The sequence below is a fragment of the Saimiri boliviensis genome, chromosome 8 (genome assembly GCF_048565385.1).
Source record: "Saimiri boliviensis isolate mSaiBol1 chromosome 8, mSaiBol1.pri, whole genome shotgun sequence".
Classification (NCBI taxonomy): Eukaryota; Metazoa; Chordata; class Mammalia; order Primates; family Cebidae; genus Saimiri; species Saimiri boliviensis.
This window is the reverse complement of record NC_133456.1, coordinates 121,235,242-121,259,446: the sequence shown is the minus strand read 5'-3', so window position 1 is coordinate 121,259,446 and position 24,205 is coordinate 121,235,242. Positions and strand designations below refer to the sequence as shown.

Genomic DNA, 24,205 nt, shown 5'->3' with positions numbered 1-24,205 from the left:
CTCTAAAAATATAAAAAATGTTAAAATGTGATGAGAAGCCCTATGACATATGAGTTGGTACTAGTGTTCAAATTTAACAATTTACGTGCACAGATGCTTACATCAGACACTGTTTTCTAAAATTTAAAAAAAAAAACAAAACACTAAAGAGTTGAAGCATTAAGACTGCTACTCCTTCAATCTTATTCCATTTCTCTTGAAATGGAATATGTTTCCTGTGTTTTCTCAATTGACCAATGAAAATCCAATGCAAACATTTCTGCATAGTTTATTACAACATCAGAAAACACGAATCAATGAAAAAGGTCATGTGTCACTATTTTTACTAGACAAAAGAAATATTTAACATTAGTCAACAGCATTGCTAAAATACAAATATTCGTATATTAGATTATATGCAATATTTCCATTCTTTGTAAACAAGTCTATCAACATGAGGGATTAAGAGAATGGGCTTTTCCTAGTGAAATTTGTATCATGCTTCTATGTCAAAACTTATTTTGGAAAATAAAACACTAATGTGACAACTGGACCTAGAACTACACAAATACATTTTATCAACATACTATCATTTGACAAGATGTAACCACTGAGGGAAGATGAGTGAAGATATGAGGAGGATAAAAGCAAAAACGCCTTCAAACTAATTCATGCCACGGTAACCACCACCGAATAAGCTTTCGATACCCAAGGTGTTTCATCTCTGCCAGTGTGTAAGTTACCAGAGTTAAAGAACTAGTTTTCAGACTCAAGTCTGTCGCGATTTGTTCAATTTTTAAAAAATTTTCCCTCATTTCTAAAACTGTAAAATGAGGATACTATCTGTTGTCTTCCAATGTCGATATCAAAAGCGATTGTTAAATGTATACTTCCTATACATTTCTAATGTTAGTAATTTCTAGTATTACTAATGCAAAGCATATTTCAAAGTCATCTAAATAACTATAAGACCATGTTGCTCAACTGCTAGTCTATTATTCAATATGAAAGATTCAAGCGTTACTAAATTATGTAAAAAACGATGACAAGACCAATTATCCCCAAATAATCACTTCTAATTCCTTCCAAATGTTACTATTAACCTTTGTTTGAAAATTAGGGAAATGAAAACACATATGCAAATTTTTCCAAAGATATAGTTAAATGACAAGATAAAAACTTCCCTTTAGGCCAAGTGCAGTGGCTCATACCTATAATCCCAGCACTTTGAGAGGCCAAGGCAGGCAGATCACTTGAGGTTTGAGACAAGCCTTGCCAACATGTTGAAACCCCATTTCTACTCAAAATACAAAAATTAGTCAAGCATGGTGCTGCATGTTTGTAATCCCAGTGGCTTGGGACATGGAGGCAGGAGGATCATTTGTTCAGGAGACGGAGGTTGCAGTGAGCCAGGATGGCACCACTGCACTCCAACCTGGGTGACTCTCTCTCAAAAACAAAAAAAACACACAAACACACACATATACAAAACCTAATGATTGTACCTTAAGGTTTTTGCTTTTGGTTACTTTAACCAAAAGATTGCATGTTTATAGACATATCAGAGAATACATAAAAATAACTAATTTCATGAAGAAACCTTTCAATTATACCCTTACATAACCTCTTTTAAATTTACGAGACATTATTTCCTTTAATAAATCCTAAAGTATAAAATCTCTAACTAAACTATACATGCTGTTAGCAACATCAACCTTATTTTAACTAATGAAATGGTTTTCAGTCCCTGACTTCTCATTTTTTACAGTGTATCTGAAAGTCCTTTGATATATTACTTCCAATCATTTCTCAATGAAATCCAAGATGCTAAGAAATCTAGTACTTACTGAAACATGTGGTGATGCCAGTAAAGCCTAAGGAAAACATAAATACACTTTACAAGTTCCACATTTGTTTAACTTGCTTTGTAAAATGCAAGTTACAAATCATAGCATACAGGTTCTCATTTAGTAAAGAAAATCATTAAACAAATCTTAAAGTGAAAAAACTGGAAATTAAGTAGTTCAATAAACAATACAGTAAGTAACCTGCTATTACCTTAAGTTTTTTACATGCTGAGAGCTTAGATAATCCTACTCACTTGCATTTGATTTTTTTATAATGGTCTTGAATTTATGTATTTGAGTTCTTTTTTCTTTTTCTTGTTTCAAAGAGACAGGTCTCACTGTCAACCCAGGCTAGAGCGCAGTGATGCAACCACAGCTGTTAACCTCAAACTCCTGGGCTCAAGCAATCATCCCACCTCAGCCTCCCAAGGAACTGGGACTGCAGGCAGGCATTATCACATCCAGCTATTTTTTTAGAGCCAGGCTCCTGCTATGTTGCCAAGGCTAGTCTCAAACTCCTGGCTTCAAAGGACCCTGCCATCTCAGCCTCCCAAGCAACCAGGATTACAAGAGATGAGGAGCTGCATCTGGGTGAATTATTTTTGTTGTTGTTGTTGAAGATAGGATCTCATCTGGGCACCTAGGCTGGAGTGCAGTGGCATAATCTCAGGTCACTGCAACCTCCGCCTCCCAGGTTCAAGTGATTCTCCTGCCTCTGCCTCCCTAGTGGCTGGAATTACAGACACTCATCATCGCATCCGGCTAATTTTTGTATTTTTAGCACAGAAAGGGTTTCACCCTGTTGACCAGGCTAGTCTCGAACTCCTGACCTCAGGTGATCTGCCCACCTTTGCCTCCTAAACTGCTGAAATTACAGGTGTGAGCCACCACCCCAGCCTGAATTCATTTTTAAAGATAAAAATCTAAAGGAGTTCATAATGCCAGCAATAAAAGTCATACATATACACTTTTAACATCTTAGCACCAAACACACCATTAGCAATAAAGCAAAGACTCCAGAAGTCAAATTATAATGACTAAATAGCTCAGTATTAAATGAGAAAAAACCACCATTTTACATTTTTTAAAGACAGTATTAGTATCAAAGATGTATAGCTCATGGTGTTGTTATTTCTACGTAATATAAAGGCATAAGGCATTCAGGTATATTAGAGATGGTACAGACAGGAATGGAATTACAGTATTAGCTGGAAGACTCCAGAAGACAAGCAGCTAAAAAGACATCAAGTTTCTTGCAAATCAAGCTAAAGAAAGATCAGGAAAGATGCAAATTTCTAAAAACAAAAAGCTAACAAGTACCTGGAGTTCAGACAGGAAGGACAATGAAAAATCAAAGTGAAGAAAAAAATGGGAACAGAAAAAGTAAGTGGTTAAAACACCACTAGCTCTCAAGCATCAAAGCACTTAAGAATAGCTTCAAGGCCAGGCTCACATCTTAATGAGTATCACACAGAGTAGATCCCCCAGGTTTGTTGAATGAGTAACAGAATGTTCTTGGGATTATTTCACCTGTAAAAGAAGTGGCTGAGCAAGGTTTGCTAGAACTGTTTGAAAGCATTTACAAAGTTAAGTTTGACAGCAAAACTGACTACTTGGCATCTGGGGGTAACCTGGATCATAGTCACTAGAATCAGAGCCATTTGTAGGAGGATGAGATGCCATACCCTATTTTGTTACAATCACTAAATTTTACAAAATAAAGTATAGTTGTTAAGTACAACCAGTACCTGCTCTCCATGAGCTAACATCTGAAATGAAATCCACTATACAAGAGTGACTGACAGATAGTACCATCTCAGACTTTCTCAGGGTTTATGTAACGCTATGGAAAACTTACCCACCAAACTGAAAACTTGAAGAGCTTAATTTTGCAACCCAGTAACTTCTAACACTTTAATAATCAAATATACCTGCTACTACAGTTACAAACAAAAATGTGGTCTTTATCTGCATAAATAACACTAAGCTGTAACTAAATTCATAGAGTACTTTCTCCTCACCCAAATTATTCAATCCCAGTGTAATCTCTTCTGACTAGTATTTTCTCAAACCAGTAATTATGCAGAGGAAGCCAATGTTTCCTGATATATGATCACACTGAATAAAGCTGATTTCTGTCAAGGAACCAGAAGATGCAAGGTATTTTTTTAAAGTAAGCAAAGTATTGAGGAACTAGTTGCCAATGGGGGCAAAAAGCCACATAGTACTTTATTGAGTTTCTTTGGAAGCTTTTAATACGGTAAATCTGCTTAACATATGTTATCTCCTTAAGCAATATGTTACAGTATGAGAAAATATAGACGTCTTTAATAACTTTATTGAAACTGGATGCTTCTGACATGAAATGTAATTCTGGCAAATTAAGTCTGGAAGTAGCTACTGAGTTGGTTTTGTTTACTTATTCTCAGCCTCCTACCACAAAGAGCTTGACACAAACTTGTAACTGAAGGTACAGCATTGTGCAAAATAAATCACATTAACTTTTAAAAAGAATCGTTCAATAAATAAGGCATAAAAACCACATCACCAAAACTGGAGAATACTGAAAATAAAATGTTTACAACAAAAAGCAAGAATGTATTCTCTAAGTCACAAATAATTTTTTAAATCTGGGAACTATCCTGAAAAAACATACTAGCATTGTAATAAAAGGGATTTGAACACCTTAAAAAGTAACAAACTGAAGCAACAAGAAGGATCTCTAAATAAATTGAAATCTTTACTTAAAAAGGGGAAGGTTCCTTTACTGGAAAAATATCCTGCATTTTTCCCATCCTTAAGAAAGCATGTTTTAAACTATACTTATAAATTCATTTCCTTATTATCAGACACTAAAGTCCACTTTTTATTTGTTACAGTCTCCTCTGTCGCCCAGGCTAGAGCACAGTGGACCAATCACAGGCTCACTGCGACCTCCACCTCCCAGGTTCAAGTGATTCTCTTGCCTCAGCCTCCTGAGCAGCTAAGACTACAGGTGTCTGCCACCCCAAGCCTAGCTAACTTTTGTATTTTTAGTAGAGACAAGTTTTCGCCTGTTGGCCAGGCTGGTCTTAAACTCCTGACCTCAAGTGATCTGCCCACCTCGGCCTCCCAAGTGCTGAGATTACAGGCATGAGCCACCATGCCTGGCCTTAGATTCCACTTTTTAGATACTCACGTCAACATCTTATTTCTACAGTAACTTGTTTAAAGGGAAAGGACAAAAAACTGATAGTAGTAAAGTATTTTAATGACATAACCACACAGTAATTTCAAGCTAGAAATACTACTGCTGCCTGTTTTATATACAGCTACTGTGAAAGACATATGTCAAAGTTTCAACAAGAAAGTTACTCACCACCATCCCTCTCTCTAACTCTGTGAGTATGCACATTTTTGGCCTTACTGTGACCTGTGCTGTCGCTGTATTTGTTTTCAGGACTATCAGATCTCCGCAACATTTTATTTGGTGGTGAAGGATCTGCGGCGTCTCGCATCTTTTCATGTCTGTGATCACCACTACTGGGGTGACTCTTTGATGAATACTTAAGTGCCTGTAAAACATCACCCCCCCAAAAACAGACAGAAAGAATTGAAACCTTAAACTTAACTCCAGAAACTAATTTAAACATAAATTTTGGTGTATTAATGTCATTAAATTTTATGAACTTAAATTTCCACTTTGACTTCTGCTCTATTCTTCAAAGTTTCTCAGACAAAACCTAATGCTTAAGTGTTACAGTAACACTCCTGGTACAAATCGTAATACTAAATGTAAAAAAAAAAAAAAAAAAAAGAATCATTCCATTATCTTGTAACTAAATCAAACCACCTTGGCACACTGATTCTGAAAAAAAAAAAAAATCTGGGAATATTTAAAATCACTTTTTGAAAGTTTAGTCAGAGGAAAACTAGAAATTCAGTACTACTGCAATCAATTTCTGCTCTACAACTGATATGCACAAACACATGAACAAGCACACGTATATTTCTGCAAACCTACAAAGAAAAAAAACCCCACACACCAGGTTCTCCAATTCTATGATTCAAATAAAGCATTTCAGACCTAACTTCCTTACTCTTACAGGTGTGGGAAACAATTTTAACGTATAAAAATACTGACCAATACACTAACGTGAGTACTATTTCTAAACAAACAAAATGCACTCAAAATAATGGTTTAGTTTTATTCCAACGTATCTTAAAACAACCATGATGTACTAGTCTGTTGCAATATGTAATTAGTTATGCTTTGGAGGGCAGATTCAGTAAGGTTTAATTTTTGACATATCCAGTGTTTTACACATCAGAGAACAGTGTTTTCAAATTCAGCTGTATAACACAGGAATCAGGTTAGAAACCTGCACTCTGATTCTTTAAAATGTAGAAAGGATTTCTGTAGTCATCTGACGGTTAACAATCATTTATAATGTTTCCCTCCTGAAAACTGGGGCCACTTGCATCATAATCCTTAGAACTTTACAGGCAACGACTGCAGTAACAAAAAGGAACCCACCTACCTAGAACCACCTACATCAGAACGAATTATCCAAGTACCGAAAAATCTCAATTCTTACAGAAACGAAAGCACACATCTTTTACTTGTACGGCAATTAAGCATACCAAAAATATTAAAAGGGGAAGATAGTACTTTTTAACCGACTTAAAAGTTGTAAGTCATTTAGCTATTTATCCCAGGTCCTTCACTTAATTTTAATGCCTTTGCATTAACTTCCAGTTCCCCAATACAATAAATAAATAATTAAGCCTCGGAAGTCACCTATCATCTCATCCCATCGATTCCTTCACCCGCAAATAATCGAGTCAGGTCTTCCTGGCTGCAAATGATTTTTTTTTTCCCCCCTAAATCAGCAAACTTCCTCCAGTCACCTGTCAAAATAAGTCACTAAACCTCACTGGAGAGGGCCAAAGGCACCAAACCCCGAATTTTAAGGGGACCCGCGGTGCTGGTTTCGGATGTGTTACACCGAAGGGCCTGCAGCGACTTCTGAGGCCTGCGCTCGAGTAGCAGTCCCTCCCTTCCCCCTTCGGCCCCTTCCAAACCCTCCACCCGGCCTCGGCTGGTACCTGGTAAGGCTGCGAGTCCCCCCTCCGGTCGTGACAGCTGAAAAACAGGAAGAGAAAGCAGAGACATAAGACAAGGCGTGGGTGGGGGGCCAGGGAGGAAGAAAATGGGTCCCCCACCGCCCCTCCCCGCGGGAGACCTACCCAGCGCCCCGGCGCCGAGCCCGGCGCGCACAAGGCGCAAACCCGGAGCCTCCGGGAGGGCCGGGGAGGGCGAAACGCCGCGCAGCCGGGCCCCCGCTCCCCGCCACACTCCGTCCCCGCCAGCCCGCCCGCGCGGCCGCTCCTCCTCCCCAACCCGATCCGGATCAGGGTTAACAACAAAAATGGCGGCCCGGCCAGCTCCAGATAAGGAGGAACAGCCCCCCCCGCCGCCGCCGCCGCCGCCGCCCCCCGCCGCCGCCCGGCCCGAAACGAAAAGACAATTTACCCATCACTGAGTCTCTGCTGTTTCCTCGCATACATTACCATCAATGCCCGGCCTGTGAGTGTGTGTCGGGGAGGGGGGAGAGCGGCCGCGGGAGGCGGGCGGGCAGGCGGGCGGGCGGCGGCGGCGGCGGGCGGCGGGCAGCCCCGGCACCTGGGCCCGGCGCGCCCTCGGCGACTCTCAGCACCTCCCAGTTACTGGCGCCGGCGCTCCCGGGCCATCTCCCTCCGTCGACACCACGCTCACTCTCAGCCCGGGCAGCGGCGCCAACTACACGGCGGCAGCGCGAACCGGGGGGAGGGGGGCAAGACGATGCGTCCGGCTCAGCCCCGCGGAGAGCGACTGCCTCCTTCGCCTTCTCCTCCTCCTGCTCCGCCGCCTCCTCCCCTCCTCCCCCCGCCGCCGCCGCCGCTGCTGCCGCCGCCTGGTCCTTCTCCTCCTCCTCCTCCACCTCCTCCCGCCGCCGCTGGTGCCGCCGCTGCCGCTCCACCAACTACATCCGGGCAACTCGGACGCTGCCGCCTTCGGGAAACCTCGGCAGTTTCCGCCGCTCCCCTCCTCTCCCACCCTCGGCCTTCCTCCCCGCCCCGCGCGGGTCCGGAACGCCGCCCTCGGCAAACCTCGGTTGGCCCGGGCCTCTTTCCTCCTCTGAGGCCTGGCTCTCCTCCTCGCGACCTGTCAGTCCTTGACTTCTCTTCTTCACACGCGAGTCCGGCCACCGCCGTTTCCGTTTAGGGAGAGTCTCGCTCGGGCGCCCGCTCGAGGCTGGTCCCTGGGGCTCCGGGCTGCGCGGGGAGGGAGCCGCCTTCCGGAAGAGGACGGTGGGGCGCGAGCGAAGCCATCGCGGACTTAATAAGGGAGGCTGCGGCGGCTGCGCGTGCGCCCAGAGGCGCCGCGGGAGGGGTCCGTCGGGCGAGCTCTCCGGCCGCGGCCCCCGCCCCTGTGGGCTCGGGAGGAGAAGTGGGAAAGCCCCTGGCGAGACCACGGGCGGACGCTTTCCGTGAGCCGCCGCGTCTGCAGTCGCGGAAGCCACGCTCTGGGTAGCAGGGAGTGTGCTCCGGCGGCCTCGGGCCGCTGCTGGAGGCCGGAACGGAGCCCGGGCCGCGGCCCCTCACCGGACGCCTCGGGCGCACGGGCCCTCCGCGGGGCAGGGGCTGCAGCGAGCTGGCCGGGCGCCCTTTAGACGTAAGTCTCACCCTGCGCCCCGAAGCGGGAAGGAGCGCACACTGGCCCGGCGAGAAACGGCGGAGAGGAGGAGCCGAGGGGTGCTGTGCCCGAGGCGGAGACGCCTGCACCGAGCGGGGAGCGCCGTTCGGGGCAGGCGATGAACGCGGTGCTGGATAGTGGAGATTTCGGGAGGTGGGTTCCTTGGGAACAGCGCTGCACGTCTGACTGCCCCACCTCCCCTCCCTTGTTTTGAGACAGGGTCTCGCTCTGTCGTCCAGGCTGAGTGCAGGGGCGCGATCACAGCTCACTGCAGCCTCGACCTCCCGGCTCAACGGATCCTCCCACCTCAGCCTCCTGAATAGCTGGGACCACCGGCATATACCACCACGCCCGGCTAATTTTTTTAAAAAAGTGTTTCCGGAGATGGGGTCTCGCTATGTTACTCCGGCTGGTCTTGAACCCCTGGCCTGAATCCTCCCGCCTCGGCCTCCCAAAGTGCTGGGATTACAGGCGTGAGCCACGGTGCTCGGCTTCTCACCCTTTTTAAGGTTTTGCATACCCAGCGGTGCCCCGCCCACCCCCTGTTTATCTCTCACTTTTTCCCGCTTCTGATTCTTCTTGGCCGACGTCCGCGAAATTCTACATATTGAGGTTGTGGATGTGAATAAAGGCTTGAGGTGTGTTAGGTGAAATTGCTACATATGAGATCTTATATACTGTTGCAGCCACATTGGGAGAAACGTTCAGTATACCAAACAACCGTTAGCTGAGAGTGGTGGTATCCCGTGATTGATTTTTTTTATTTTATTTATTTTTTGTTTAAACTGTAAGGAAACATTAGTTAAAAGAATTGTAGTAAGCATAAATATATTTGATTAATACAGAAGAGGCAAATGGTAAACAAGGTAGAAGAAAAAAGACCCCCCCCACCCCCCCAAAAATAGCAAAAAGTAACTGATTTATTTGGTATCCCGGAAGTTACATTATTGCTAGACCTAATAAATAGATGAAGAGAGAGAATGATGTAGGGAGAAAGGCCTTGAAATCACAACTGGGTAGAAAAAAATTTTTAATTACGTAATATTTGTCACATCAGCTGCCAAACATAAAGCTTATTGCTGTTTGTGGCGATGTGAAGACCAATAAAAAGCCTATTTAATGCTCACTTAAACTATCAGTGACTTAAAAAAAAATTCCCAGTGGCTGAAATTATGAAAAAAAAAAAATCGGTGCATCTCACCTGCAATTTCTGACACGTTTGTAGCAAATCCACTGAAGCCAAGAAATATCAGGAGTACAACAAATAACAAACGTTACATAGAAACTTTTTTGAAAACTGGCAGCAAAATTACTACTAATTTGTTTGATAACTAGGTGTCTGCTGAAATTCGTATAAACCATTTGCTCAAAAGTAGCCAGTCATGGTGCATGCCTGTAGTCCTAGCTACTCCAGAGGCTGAGGCTGAGGAATTTCTTCAGTCCAGGAGTTCGAGACTCAGTGAGTTGTGATCAAACCACTGTACTCCAACTTGGGGGACAGAGGGAGACCCTGTCTCAAAAAATAAATAAACCACCTTACCATAAGTAACAAAGTGGAGGAAACAGTTCCAGGCAATGTACAGTTGATCCTCATTCAGGGATTCCATATTTGCAGACTGGAACCTACTGTCTTAAAATTTTTTGGAACCCTAAAAAATACTCTCAGTATCTGCAGATACACAGAGTTGGAGAAAGTTTAACTTGCTTGACACCCACTTTCCCAGCTGAGGTTGAATGAGGCAACATTCTGCCTTACTATTTTAGCTTTTATACTGTAAACAACTGTCTTCTTTACAATGCATTAGTGCCTTTTTTTTTTTTTTTTTTTTTTTGAGATAAGAGTCTCACTTTCACCCAGGCTGGAAGGCAGTGGCAGGATCATGGCTCACTGCAACCTCCTCCTCCCGGGTTCAAGCGATTCTCCTGCCTCAGCCTCCCAAGCAGCTGGGATTGTAGGCGTGTGCCACCATGTCTGGCTAATTTTTGTATTTTTAGTTAGAGATGGGGTTTCACCATGTTGGCCAGCGTGGTCTCGAACTCTTGACCCCAAGTGATCTGCCTGCCTCAGCCTCCCAAAGTGCTGGGATTACAGGCCTGTGAGCCACCACACCCAGCCTGTTTGCGCATTTTTATTGGTGGTTTTGCTATGTTAAATTCCTCCCACAGGTATTGCTGAACTGCTGTCTAATATTCCTAAGCAAAAAATGGCTGTGCTGTGTTACAGAGAAAACACAGGTGCTATTTCATTCGAGTTTCTCCTTAGTGCTTTTGGCCATGAGTTAGATGTTAATCAACAATATATATTAAATAAGGTATCTTTATACAGAAACACAACGTAAAACAATGTTATATATTGATTGATTGACAAAAATATCGTGGCCAGAGGCTTGCAGGAATTATCTTTACCCTAGGAGCAGGTCAGTGTTCACAGAGACTTTATTGAACATAGCTACCGCAAATATTGAGAGTTGTCAGAATCATCTGTGCTTGTTAAGGAACGTGTCTAAGTGTTACACCCATTCATTATCTAGCTTAGGTAAAACCTTCTCTGTATATATGCCCTCAACTCCTTCTTACCTGCTTAAACAACATCCCTGGTTAATTCACTGTATGCCTGCTGCACAGCAATTGAACTTGGCTGAAGAAAAATACAGTCCTGCTAATTCTGAAGTGAGCACCACAGTCCCCCACCCCCTGGGGCTGTATTTCCCTAATCCGTTTAACCTGCCCTCTTAAACAACTGTTTTACATCTTCTAAATACCTCCTCATTTGTAGGTCATTAACTTGCTTGTTACCTCTCAAAAAAATACCGTAGAAGAAATCAGAAAGTAGTAACTACTCCCACCATTGCACCTACCAGCCTATCTACATCTGAATATAGCGCAACACTCCGGTAACTGGATAAACTGTCGAGGTTCCTAAAACCAAACTTGCCATTTTTACATTTAGTTGCATTTTACTCTTAGAATTGTCAGCGTTCCTTATGATTTTCCCCCTATAGCTGGATCACTTCCATCAACTTTTAAACGTGCTGTATAAGCCACCTTCTTAAAACAAACTATTTTGATCTGAATCTCCCTTCAAATACCATTCCATTGCTCTCTGATCTGCTGTCCTTTACAGAAATACTTTGTCTCCACTTCTACTCTCTCTTGAACCCACAACAGTCAGACTTTATTCCCACACTCCTGAACTTGCTCAAGATGATCTGTAGCTTCCAAGTTCTCAAGGCTGATTTTTATTTCTCGGTCTTCATCTCGTTTGTCAGCAGCATTTGACACAGCTGATGACTTTCCTAAAGTTCTGTAAGGTCTTTGAGGCTGACCGCGCCGTGGATGTCATGTTAACTTCTGTGACCTGCACCGACACTCCAAATGAGTTCCTGGAAAATCTGAAATAACTGGAAGGCCTACTTAATGTTGAGACATCCTCTTTCGTTCCTTATTCTCGCCCCAATTGATAAGGCCATTGGATTTTGTAACCGACCTTGGTCAATCTCTTGACTCCACATCCTACGACCCCCTCCCAGCTTGCAAAAAACCTCCGTAAACTATAACTTCTGTGATTATCCACTGCCCACCGCACACCTTTAAAACCAGCTCCTATCCCACCATCCTTCGCCGCTCTTTTCGGACCCAGCTTACCTGCACCTGGGTGAATAAACAGCCATGTTGCTCACACAAAGCTTGTTGGGGGGAGGGGGGACGGGAAGGAGGGGAGGGTCTCTTCATTCAGAGCACACATTTTAACAAGTTCCTTATCTTACCTACCAGGATTTCACTTTCTTTCTTGCTTCTCATCTTTTCTAAATGGTTATTCCTTAGACTCCTTGCTGGTTTCTCCTTCTTTTCCAGCCTCTAAATGCTGGAATGCCCCAAGATTCAAATCTCACAACCTGAACTCCTCTGTTCTCTCTCCCTAGGCAATCTCATTCAGATCTCTAGCTGGATGAAACCCTCATGTGACGCTCTAGCCCACACCGTTCCTCTGAACGCAAGACACACTTCACTGCCTACTTTATAGCACTGCCTGAATTTCTAACAGGGATCACAAACTTACTGAATTCAAAAATAAACTCTTAATCTCTGCCCCTCTCCCCAAACAAGTCCTGCTGAGATCTTCTCAATCTCATGAAATGGCAACTTCATTCTTCCAGTGGACGCTAAAAACTCTGCATGATGGCACTCTACCACCATGTTGCTGCCTTAACCCTGATCCATTTGCCATATATTTTGTTCATGGATTGTTTCCCACTAGAATGAAAGCTTCATGTGATAATATCATGTTTGTTGAATGAAAAGATATTTGCCTACAGAAATATATACAATGAAAATAGCAAAATTGAATTCTCAAGAGGAAAAGGCATATAGGTTCCATTTCTGTTTGATTTCTGAAAGAATAAAAGAATTATAAATCTAGTCCTGTTCTCACAAACAAGATGGAGGAAAAAGCTAGCTTATTCCTAATACAGGCAAAATACTCTAATAGATAATATTCAAAAATGTACATGAATTTGCATGTATAGCAAATCTTAAACCAGATTATTTTCATTGCCATCTAATGAGAAATATCAAGTTTGTAAATGAGTAAAAAACCATATTTCAACCTGTAGACTGAACACGTACCAACCAATAGAAGGGGAAAACTATCAACTCATAGGCTATATATAGGTGACCAAGATTTTAATGTGATTCTATTCAAAGAATTTTCAAAAAATGAAATCCTCAAGCTTCCAGTTGTGACGTACCAACCAATAGAAGGGGAAAACTATCAACTCATAGGCTATATATAGGTGACCAAGATTTTAATGTGATTCTATTGAAAGAATTTTCAAAAAATGAAATCCTCAAGCTTCTAGTTGTGAAAGGGACTTTAAAAGCGTTGCTGCAATTTCTAAAGCATCATAAAATAAGGATGTATTCCCTAAAATGTTCATATACTTCATTTGTGTCTCTTTTTTTTCTCTGCCCTTGCCTTCCTCACAAACTCAGGGTAATATAGTGATTAAAACATGGGTTTTAGAAACAGTATGACATTATGTAGAGTTTCGGCTATGGTATTAACTGACTAGTAACGTGACCTTGGGAAAATTACTAGTCTTAAGGATTATGCTGCTTTGTCTCTAAACTTGGTTTAATAGGGTATAGTACTGTTTGTAAAAGTAATCTAAATTACATAACTAATTTAGCAGTACCTGGCACATACATACTTCACTACTGGTGGTCATTCATTTTTTAAAAAATATTGTTGAATTTCTGTGTATCACGTCTTAGGAATGTAGCATTAAGCAAAGTCACTTGGATTCTGCTCTTATGGAGTTTATATTTTAATGAAGTGTAATACATAACTAAAAGGAGATACTTTGGGGTCACAAATTTGTCACATGAAGCTTTCATTCAGTTATGAGGGAAAATAACTACAACAAAAATTACTATCTACGAAAGGGGATTAAAAACTTCCAGGACATCACCATCTCAACATATGGTATAACCTTGTAGGCAGGGATGATGTAAATAATGCAATCAGCAGATCCTGGGAGAATTACTTACTGACTCAAGACTGGCCATTTTTGGAAGTTCTTCCAGGTAATATATACTAAAGTTCAGCTAATGTTGAGAAGCGTACCCTAAACCCTTCACCTGTGTCTGGCAAAATTTCGTCCTGAATTAACCCAGTCATTCATTTTCTCAGTACCTCTGAGCAGTTAAACATGGCTGAAAATTATAAAATAATGGAATAGACTGATTCCACTTGAGCCTCATCATCACCGAAATCAAATGACATAGTAATTTAGAAAGTAATAAGTGCTACAAAGTGGGGTAAGATAAAGCATTGGATGGAGGAATAGTGTTTTCAAGTAGAGCAGTTATTGAGCAGGTGGCATTTGAGCTAAGATTTAAAGGTGATGAGGTAGCAAGCTATACTGGTGCCTGGAAAGGAATGTTTCTGGCCAAGGGAACAGCAAGAGCAAAGGTCCTGAGGCAAGACTGTGCCTAATGTGTTCAAAATAATAAGGAAAGCTCTGTGGTTGAAGGGCAGTGACTGAGAGGGAAAATATTAGGAAATGAGGTGGGCTTAAAGGAGCGGGTGGAGGAACAGATTGTCAAGGATCTTATGGGCTGTTATAAGAAGGTTGGCTTTTATTCTAAGTTAATTTGAAGCCACTGAAGAGTTGTGAGCAGAAAACGACATGGCCACTGTGTTGAGAATAGTCTATATTGCAAGGGAAGAAGCAGGGAAGCTAGTTAGGATGCTATTGTATTGCCTAAGTGCCTAAAGTTACTGTTTCACAGCAGAAATTGAGCTGCTTGTCTAAGGTCGTTTTCTTTACCTGTGCTTTCTTTCCACCCCCCCCCCCATTCAATTCACCTTATATTATCAATTATTCCTTCTTTTGTATATTCAGGCTCTCTTTCATCTGGATTATTTACACTGGTCTTTAAACATATCTAAATCCTACCACTAAAATACCCTTTCTTGACCCTATACTTCTTTTTTTTTTTTTTTTTTTTTTTTTTTGAGACGGAGTTTCGCTCTTGTTACCCAGGCTGGAGTGCAATGGCGTGATCTCGGCTCACCGCAACCTCCGCCTCCTGGGCTCAGGCAATTCTCCTGCCTCAGCCTCCTGAGTAGCTGGGATTACAGGCACGCGCCACCATGCCCAGCTAATTTTTTGCACTTTTAGTAGAGACGGGGTTTCACCATGTTGACCAGGATGGTCTCGATCTCTTGACCTCGTGATCCACCCGCCTCGGCCTCCCAAAGTGCTGGGATTACAGGCGTGAGCCACCGCGCCCGGCCTACCCTATACTCTTAACTGCTCACTTCAGCCAAACATCTGGTAAGTCTTATCTGTATTACCTCACCTTTTCATTCTTTACTCTCCTATTTACATTTTAGGTCACTGTAGTCTGAAATCTGCCCCCATAATATTACCAAAATAGATTTCCCCAAGGCAGTGGTTCTTCAAGAAGCAGTGGTGAGTCTCCAGGGAGCATTTGGAAATGTGTGGTAGCATTTTTTTATTATCATTTGTATGTTTTCAGCATAACTTAAGGGTGAAGGGTACTACTGATATTTATTTACCAGAGGCCAAAGATGCTAAACATGTAGCAATGCACAGAATAGTCCTTTATATTTAAGACTCGTCCTGCTCAAAATATCAATGGTGTCTCATTTAGAAATAGTGCTAAGGTCACAAACAACTTCTTTGTACCTGTGTTTAATAAACATTTTACTTGATCTCAGAATATTTGTTCCATCTTCCTACTTGATCTCAGAATATATGACATTGATAGCTACTCTCTTTGCATTGGCCTTCTCTCTCTCTTGGCCTCTGTGGCACAACATATTTTGTATTTTTTTCTTCCTTCTCTGACTGCTCCTCTCATTCCTTTTCACAGACTCATTCTCATCTGCTCCACTACCAAATGTTGAAGTTCTTCAAGAATCAGTCCTTTGGAGGTGATGTTATTGAAAATGGTGAGTAGGAAACTCCAAGAGCCCATTTCTCCACAAAGCCAGTGAATAAATTGGTAAAAATTGTCAGAATCAGTTTTTTTTGTTGTTGTTTTGTTTTGTTTTTTTCTTTGTTTTGTTTTTGAGATGGAGTCTCACTCTGTTGCCCTGGCTGGTGTTCAGTGGCGCATCTCGGCTCACCACAACCTCTGCCTCCCAGGTTCAAGAGATTCCCCTGCCTCAGTCTCCAGAGTAGCTGATACTACAGGCATGTACCACCATGCCTGGCTAATGTTTGTATTTTTAGTAGAAACAGGGTTTCACTATGTTGGCCAGGCTGGTCACAAACTCCTGACCTCACTACCCATCCGCCTCAGCCTCCCAAAGTTCTGGGATTACAGGCATGAGCCACCACACCTGGCCCAGAATCAATTTTATATGAATTCTGGAATCTAGTCGAACATTTATAGTAACCAAGGAAACATCTTTTTAAAAAGATGGCTGAGGCCGGATGTGGTGGCTCATGCCTAGCACTTTGGGAGGCCAAGGCAGGCAGACATCATTTGAAGTCAGGAGTTTGAAACCATCAAAAAAAAAAAAAAAAATTTAGCTGGGTGTGGTTGTGGGCACCTGTAATCCCAGCTACTTTGGAGGCTGAGGCAGGAGAACCTGGTAGGTGGAGGTTGCCAACCGAGATTGTGCGACTGCACTCCAGCCTGGGTGACTTAGCAAGACTCTGTCTCAAAAAAAAAAAAAAAAAAAAGATGGCTCAATCCCCGGTAGAGCTTCGTATCACTTCAGCTTACCCTGGTGCCAGTCTTGAAAAAGAACAAAGTTAAAAGACTCACATTTTGTGATTTCAAAATTTACCACAAAACTACAGTAATCAAAAGAGTGTGGTACTGACATAAAGATAGATCTATAGGTCAATAAAATAGAATTGAGAGCCCAGAAGTAAACCTATACATCTGTGTCATTTTTGACAAAGGTGTTAAGATAGATCACTGGGGAATGGTAGCATTTTTAACAAATGCTGAGGATACTGGGTATCCACATGTAATAGAATGGATTAGGACCCTTACCTTACACCACATGCAAACATTAAGTCAAAATAAATCAAAGACCTAAATATAAGCATGAAACTATGCAACTATTAGAAGAAAATATTGGAGTAAGTCTACATGGCCTGGGATTTGGCAGTGGATTCTTAGTTATGATACCAAGAGCACAAGTAGCAACAGGAAAAATAAATAAAATTGGCCTTAATCAAAATTTAAAACTTTATACATCAAATGACACTATCAAGAAAGAGAAAAGAAAACCCACCGAGTAAGAGAAAATATTTGCAAGTCATGTATCTGGTAAAGTTGAAATAACTCTTTCAAGTCATCAGCTGAAAGACAACCCAAGTTAAAAATGGGCAAAGGACGTGAATAGACATTTCTGCAAGAAAGATAGTATAATGGCCATAGTACAGGAAGAGATGCTTCACATCATAACCTTCCACCTTAAGGGAAATGCAAATCAAAACCACGAAGAGGTACCACTTTCTGTACTCACTCGGTTGCTATTGTTAAAAGACAATTATTGGCAAATATTGGAAATTGGAAAGCTCAAATTGCTGGTGGGAATATAAAACAGTGCAGTCACTGTAAAACAGTTTGGCAGTTCCTCAAATTTTTAAACGGAATTGACATATAACCCAGCAGTTCTAAATATATACTCAAGATAATAGAAAACAAATATTCAAAGAAAAACCTCTACATGAATGTATACAGCAGCACTGTAATAGCCAATAAGTAGAAGCAACCCAAACGTTTGTCATTAGATGAATGGACAAATTGTGGTATATTCATACAGTGAAATACTCTGCCATGAAGAGAAATTATGTACTAGTATATGTTGCAACATGGATCAACCTTGAAAACATGCTAACTGAAAGAGAAGGCCACATGTGTGATTCTATTTATATGAAACATCCAGAAGAGGCACATCCATAGAGACAGAAAACAGTGGTAGATGCTAGAAATAGGGAGTTGCTGCTTAATGAGTTTCTTTTTTGAGTGATGAAAATATTCAGATTTAGATAGTGGTGATGCAAACATTGTGAATATACTGGAAGGCACTCAATTATTGTACACTAAAATGGTTAAAATGGTGAGTTTTATGTAATATAAATTTTACCTCAATAATAATTTTTTAAAAGTAGTCTCTTTCTTAGTCCATTTTGTGCTGCTCTAACAGAATACTCAAAACTTTATAAAGAACAAATGTTGGCCAGGTGCAGTGGCTCACATCTGTAATCCCAGCACTTTGGGAGGCAAAGGTGGGTGGATTGCAAGGTCAGGAATTCAACAGCCTGGCCAACATGGTGAAACCGTGTCTCTATTAAAAATACAAAAATGAGCTGGGCATGGTGGTGCATGCTGATAATCCCAGCTACTTGGGAGGCTGAAGCAGGAGAATAGCTTGACCCTGGGAGGCAGAAGTTGCAGTGAGCTGAGATCACTCCATTGCACTCCAGCCTGGGTGACAGAGTGAGGCTTTGTTTTTTCTTTCTTTCTTTTTTTTTTTTTTCTTTGCTAACTAGAATAACCAGTTTAGAGATTCTTTCTCAAAAAAAAAAAGAAAGAAAGAAGGAAAGGAAAGGAGAAAGGAAAGGAGGAAAGGAAAGGAAAGAAGAACGAAAGAAAAGAAAGAAACTGGCCCACAGTTCTGGTGGCTGAGAAGTCCTAGATGAAGCTGTCACATCTGGTGAGGGTCTTCTTACTGCCTCATAACATGGTGGAAGGTATCACATGATGAGGGAGCAAGAAAAGGTGCTTTTGTTACAAGATCATTCCATTATAATGAACCCACTCCCATGATAACAATCTATTCATGAGGGTACCCTCATGACCCCTTCATCTCTAATTAGTCCATACCTCCCAACACTGTAGCATTGAGGATTAATTTTCCAACACAAGAACTTTGGTGGACACAGTCCATAGCAGTCTCACTCTTTGCTAATTTTTTTCCATGAATTCTTCCACTCCTGTGGCTTTTATGTGCATTTACCATTTATCCACAGATGCCTCACTAGAGGCAGTTTGTATCTTCAACTCACATATTTTTTCTGAGTTCCAGATGTGAATATCTTACTGTTTGCTTACCTACCACCTCCACACATACACTTCAAATGCAACGTTGAAATATAAAACTGAGTTCATTACCTTTTCTCCTAAATTTGATTATCTTTGAATGTTTTCTGTCTCACTGAAGATAGCTTCCAGTCATTTAAAGTTTACTGTATGTTAGGACTAAAGTAAGTGCTAATCCATTAATTCACTTAATCCTCACAAGAACCTCAGATAGTACTATTTTATATTTGCAGTGAGAAAGTTGAAAGGTAAAATAACATATTGAAATCATACATCTTTTAAGTAAGGCTAATCTTCAGCAAAGGCAGCCTGACTTCTCAGAGCCTGTATTCTTTTTTTTTTTTTTTTTTTTTTTTTTTTTTGGAGACGGAGTTTCGCTCTTGTTACCCAGGCTGGAGTGCAATGGCGTGATCTCGGCTCACCGCAACCTCCGCCTCCTGGGTTCAAGCAATTCTCCTGCCTCAGCCTCCTGAGTAGCTGGGATTACAGGCACACACCACCATGCCCAGCTAATTTTTTGTATTTTTAGTAGAGACAGGGTTTCACCTTGTTGACCAGGATGGTCTCGATCTCTCGACCTCGTGATCCACCTGCCTCGGCCTCCCAGAGCCTGTATTCTTAATGCCATTGCTATACCATCCTCTTACCTTTTCTAGAGACCTGGACATCATCTTTGTCACTTCTCTCCTTTACATCCTTTATCCAATTGATCATGACGTCCTATTAATTTGACTTCCTAAATAACTCTCACTCTATCCAATTCATTTCATCTGCTACCACCAGCCATATTGATGAAGCCACCATCTTTTGTCTGTACAATGACCTCTTAACTAAGCTCCCATGTTCACTGAGAACCTAATAAAAATTTTTATAAATATAAATTTGTATCTTACAGGTAGGAAATTTATATTCTTCTCTTATTGTGCCCAAGGAACATTTCCAAATATTAATCATAAGATTGACCACCTAGAAAATCATAGTGAATTTCAAAAAGTAGAAATCTTAGGGGCTACTTTTCAGGTAATGCAATAAAATCTAAAGTCAAAAAAGGTTATTTTTATTTCTTGATGATTTTACCTGCTGGTTTACTATCAGTCTCTCCAACACTCCTGCCTCAATTCCTGATTATTTTAATAGGCACAACAATGAACTTTTCAATACCTTGACCTCCAGCTTCTTGGACACCTCTTTCACTCTACTTAAGCCACTCCTTTGGTCTTTCCTTAGTTACTGCTTATTACCATTAACTGCAAACTTTGAATTATCTCAGCTTCATGCATCCACTTTTCTGGCTGTCACATCCTGTCTTTCCAGCTTTCCCCTCTAGATCCCTAGCTCCTAATAATTCTCTAACTTCACTGGTAATTCTAATATAGTGATTCTATTACTGTTTCACTGTCCCTCGCCCAATTTTCTTCCTCACTTGGCTTAAATTCTATAGCCAGTCATTGATTGGATATTCCTATTACCCACTGGCAAAACCATAACTCTAATCATTACTCATCTACTCCATTCTTGCTCCCCTGTAGCTGAATATGACTGGAAGAAAAATGCAGGGGTTTCACTTCAAATTCATGAAGACAGACCTCATATGACCTCAAAATGCTACCAGTCAATCAAATTATATTTTCTCCAAGTTTATTCACTTGTAGTCAGTTTGGACTGCTACAACAAATTTCATAAACTAGGTAGCTTATAAACAATAGACTTTTCTTTCTTATGGTTCTGGAGGCTGGGAAATTCATGATCAAGTCACCAGCAGAATTAGTGTCTGGTGAAACCCAGCTTTCTGGTTCATTGATGGTGACTTTTCACTATGAGAAAGTAAAAGAAAGACCCCTATGGTGGAAAGAAAGAGGGGTCTTTCTCGAGTCTCTTTATAAGGACATTAATCTCAATAATGAGGACTGCCCCCGCCATGATCTAATTACCCTCCAAAGGGGATGAGGCCTTCTAATACCATCACCTTGGGGGGTAGGATTTCAACATACTAATTTTGAAGGGACACAAACATTCAGACCATAGGACTCCCTTTTCCTGAGATGATTTTATATAATTCTCCTCTCTTTTTCAAATATCCAACACTTTCTACTCCCAGTCTTACTCTCAGTGATAACTCTTGTTCCTATTTTCTGGAGAAAATCAGACCAATCAGAAGAGATTTCCCGCCACTAAATCTATCTTTCTGGCAGCTTCTGAACTCATATAATGTTCTTTCCAGACTATTACTATACGTATATGTATATGTATATGTATATGTATATGTATATACATATGATGTCCATGCTCTCGTCTCAAGTCAGCCTCTGCTTCTGTACTAGATCAGGGTTGTCAGAATGCAGCCTGTGGGCCAAATCTTGCTCTTTTTTTTTTGTACAGCCCATAAGCCAAGAATAGATTTCACATTTTTAAGTGCTGGGAAGAAAAAAGTATATACAACAGAGACCATGTGTAATCCACAAAACCTAAAATATTTACTCTCTGGCGCTTTCCAGAAAAATTTTACTGATTCCTGTACTAGATTACATTCCCTCACACCTACTTGACAGCAACACAGCAATTCTTCCTTCTCTCTTCTACATTAACCAGTTTTTGCCTACATTCAAGATTATTTCCACCAGCATTCCAGCATTCTGTTATTTCTCCCATCTTTAAACAGACCGAAAAAAATCTCGACGCTGCTTTTCTTGCCAGTTACGGTCCTGTTTCTTTGATCCCCTTCAAAATACAGCACCTTGATTTTTATTTTATTTTATTTCTTTGAGACAGAGTCTTGCTGTGTTGCCCAGGCTGGAGTGCAGTGGTGTAATCTTGGCTCACTGCAACCTCCACCTCCCAGGTTCAAGAGGTTCTCCTGTCTCAGCCTGACCAGTAGCTGGGATTACAGGCATGCACCAACATGCCCAGCTAATGTTTGTATTTTTAGTAGAGACAGCATTTCACCGTGTTAGTCAGGCTGGTCTTGATTTCCTGACCTCGGGTGATCTGTCCCCTCAGCCTCCCAAAGTGCTGGGATTATAGGTGTGAGCCACCATGCCCGGCTAGCACCATGAAATAATAGACTATACTTGCTGTTTTGGATTTCTCCTTTCTAATTCTCACTTGAACCTACTCCAATCAGGTTTTCTCCTCTATCACAAAGACCACTGTCCTTATCAGGGTTACTAATGGTTTCCGTATTCTAATTCCAGTGGTCAGTCTTCAATCCTAATTTATTTGACCTATCAGCAAAATTTGACAAGTGTATCACCACCTCCTCCTTACTTGATTGTGGGAAAACCACACTGCGTTTTCTTCCTACATTGCTGATGTCTCCTTTATTGGTCTCATCCCTCTCCCAGGTCTGTTCACACTGGAGCGCCCCAGGGCTCAGCCTGTCTTTCTCCATCTACACAGCTTGAGGGATCTTACCCAGTTTCATGGCTTTCAAAACCACCTATTTGCTGACAATTCCCAAATGCATATGTAGCCTTGACTTCTCTCCTAAAAGCCTTATGTCTTTATCTGACAACCTATCCAACAGCTAAATGTCAAATAAACATCTCAAAACCAAAACATCTAAAATCAAATTTCTGATCTTCAGTCCTAAACCTCTTCCGTAGTCATCCTCATTTTATGAATGTTAACTCATCTTTTTAATACCACACATTCATTGTATCAAGAAATCCTGCTGGCTGTATTTTTTAAATGGAACTAGAGCCTGACCTCTTCTCAGTTCCTCTACTGCCATCACCTTGATCCAAGCTGCTACTGTCTCTCACCTGGGCTACTGCTCACACCTCCTGCTTCTATCCTTTTTCCCTGTAATCTATGCTTAAATAGCAGCCAGTCATGATTTTGAAATGTAGATTATGTTGTGTCCCTCATCTGCTCAGGATTCTTCAGTGGCCTCGAATTTCACTCAGTGAAACACAAAGTCATAACAATTGCCTAAATGCGCTACATAAACTGATCCCTGTTACCTCTGGGACCTCATATCCAACTCTCCACCCTTGCTATTCTGGGCACGTACTAATTTAGGGCTTCTGCACAAGCTGTTTACTTTGTATTCTTCTGCTGCGTTATTCACTTGGCTAACTACCTCCCCTCCCTTAAGTCCTTCCTTCAATTCCACCTGCTCAGTGGAGGCTACCTCGATCACATTCTTTGAAACTGCAGCCCCTCCATCTGCACATGTGATTCTCCTTCCTCTTTTTCATTTTTGTGTTACATAAAACACTTATCACCTTCTTGCATGCTATATAATTTATGTATTATGTTCATTGTCTAGCTCCTGCCCCCAATGGAGGCTTTACCCAATGAGGGTAAAACTCGAATCTCTTTCGCTCTTTGATATGTTCCAAGCACGTGGCTCATAGTTAATACATCATAAATATTTGTAGAATAAATAAAAATGAATTTGAAGACTTACCAATTCTTTAAAAACACTGCAAAATAATTACTGGATTATAGCAGAAGTTAAAGTTGAGATTACAGATTGTATACAAATTGAAAAACTAGAATACTTCATATGAATATGTACCGAAAGTGAATCAAACCTAAGCCCAGAGAAAAATTCATAGATTAAAGGAATATAATGCCTAAAAAAAAATTCTTATTGTGATCAGAGCTCTTATAATGACCTTTCTACCATCACTTCCTGCATCAATCTCCTAGCAAAGCTACTGGGCTTTCTCTCCCGAAGTTATTACATCATAACAATGGTTCTCAATGTGTAGTTGCTGGACTAACTGTATTAGCTTCACCTGAGAACTTGTTAGAAATGCAAATTCTATTTTAATAAATCCTCCAACTGGTTTTCATACACGAGATTGTTTGAGAATATTGCATTAGACTCAGGAAGCTTATTTCTTACTGACTTTTTCTTTCCTCACATAGAGGAATAGAGTCTGCTGTTGATTCAAACGCTGTCTCGCTTAGGGACACAAATGTAATTGGTCAGACTGGGTTAGTATAATAGATAATTGGCTCCCCCATGTTAGCCAATATAAAATCATCTTTAATTCTGGATGCATTTTGTTCTCCATGTATACCTTGAGTATCATTTCCTTAACTTCTATTT

At 41.3% G+C, this 24,205-nt stretch overlaps 1 protein-coding gene and 1 long non-coding RNA gene across 14 annotated transcripts in view; one reads left to right on the top strand and one right to left on the bottom strand.

Moving 5' to 3' along the window:
- Positions 1-8,042, bottom strand: part of WAC (WW domain containing adaptor with coiled-coil) — a 90,051-nt gene extending 82,009 nt beyond the window's left edge. For 2 of the 10 annotated variants that reach the window (XM_074405164.1, XM_074405165.1), the window contains exons 1-3: positions 7,342-7,833; positions 6,916-6,951; positions 5,185-5,399 (exon numbers count right to left, since the gene is read on the bottom strand). In XM_074405164.1, the coding sequence (XP_074261265.1) occupies positions 5,185-5,399; positions 6,916-6,951; positions 7,342-7,382 (292 nt within the window). In that variant the 5' untranslated portion in view covers positions 7,383-7,833. Of the gene's footprint in view, positions 1-5,184; positions 5,400-6,914; positions 6,952-7,341; positions 7,834-7,958 lie in introns of those variants that run through there. The other 8 variants (XM_039478594.2, XM_074405166.1, XM_074405163.1 and 5 more) reach the window with 6 other exon arrangements.
- Positions 8,043-8,255: 213 nt separating this feature from the next.
- The window catches only part of LOC120367561 (uncharacterized), a 34,409-nt gene continuing 18,459 nt past the window's right edge, over positions 8,256-24,205 (top strand). For all 4 annotated transcript variants that reach the window (XR_005581916.2, XR_012519027.1, XR_012519026.1 and 1 more), the window contains exons 1-2: positions 8,256-8,697; positions 15,949-16,027. This is a non-coding gene — a long non-coding RNA (uncharacterized LOC120367561). The remainder of the gene's footprint in view (positions 8,698-15,948; positions 16,028-24,205) is intronic.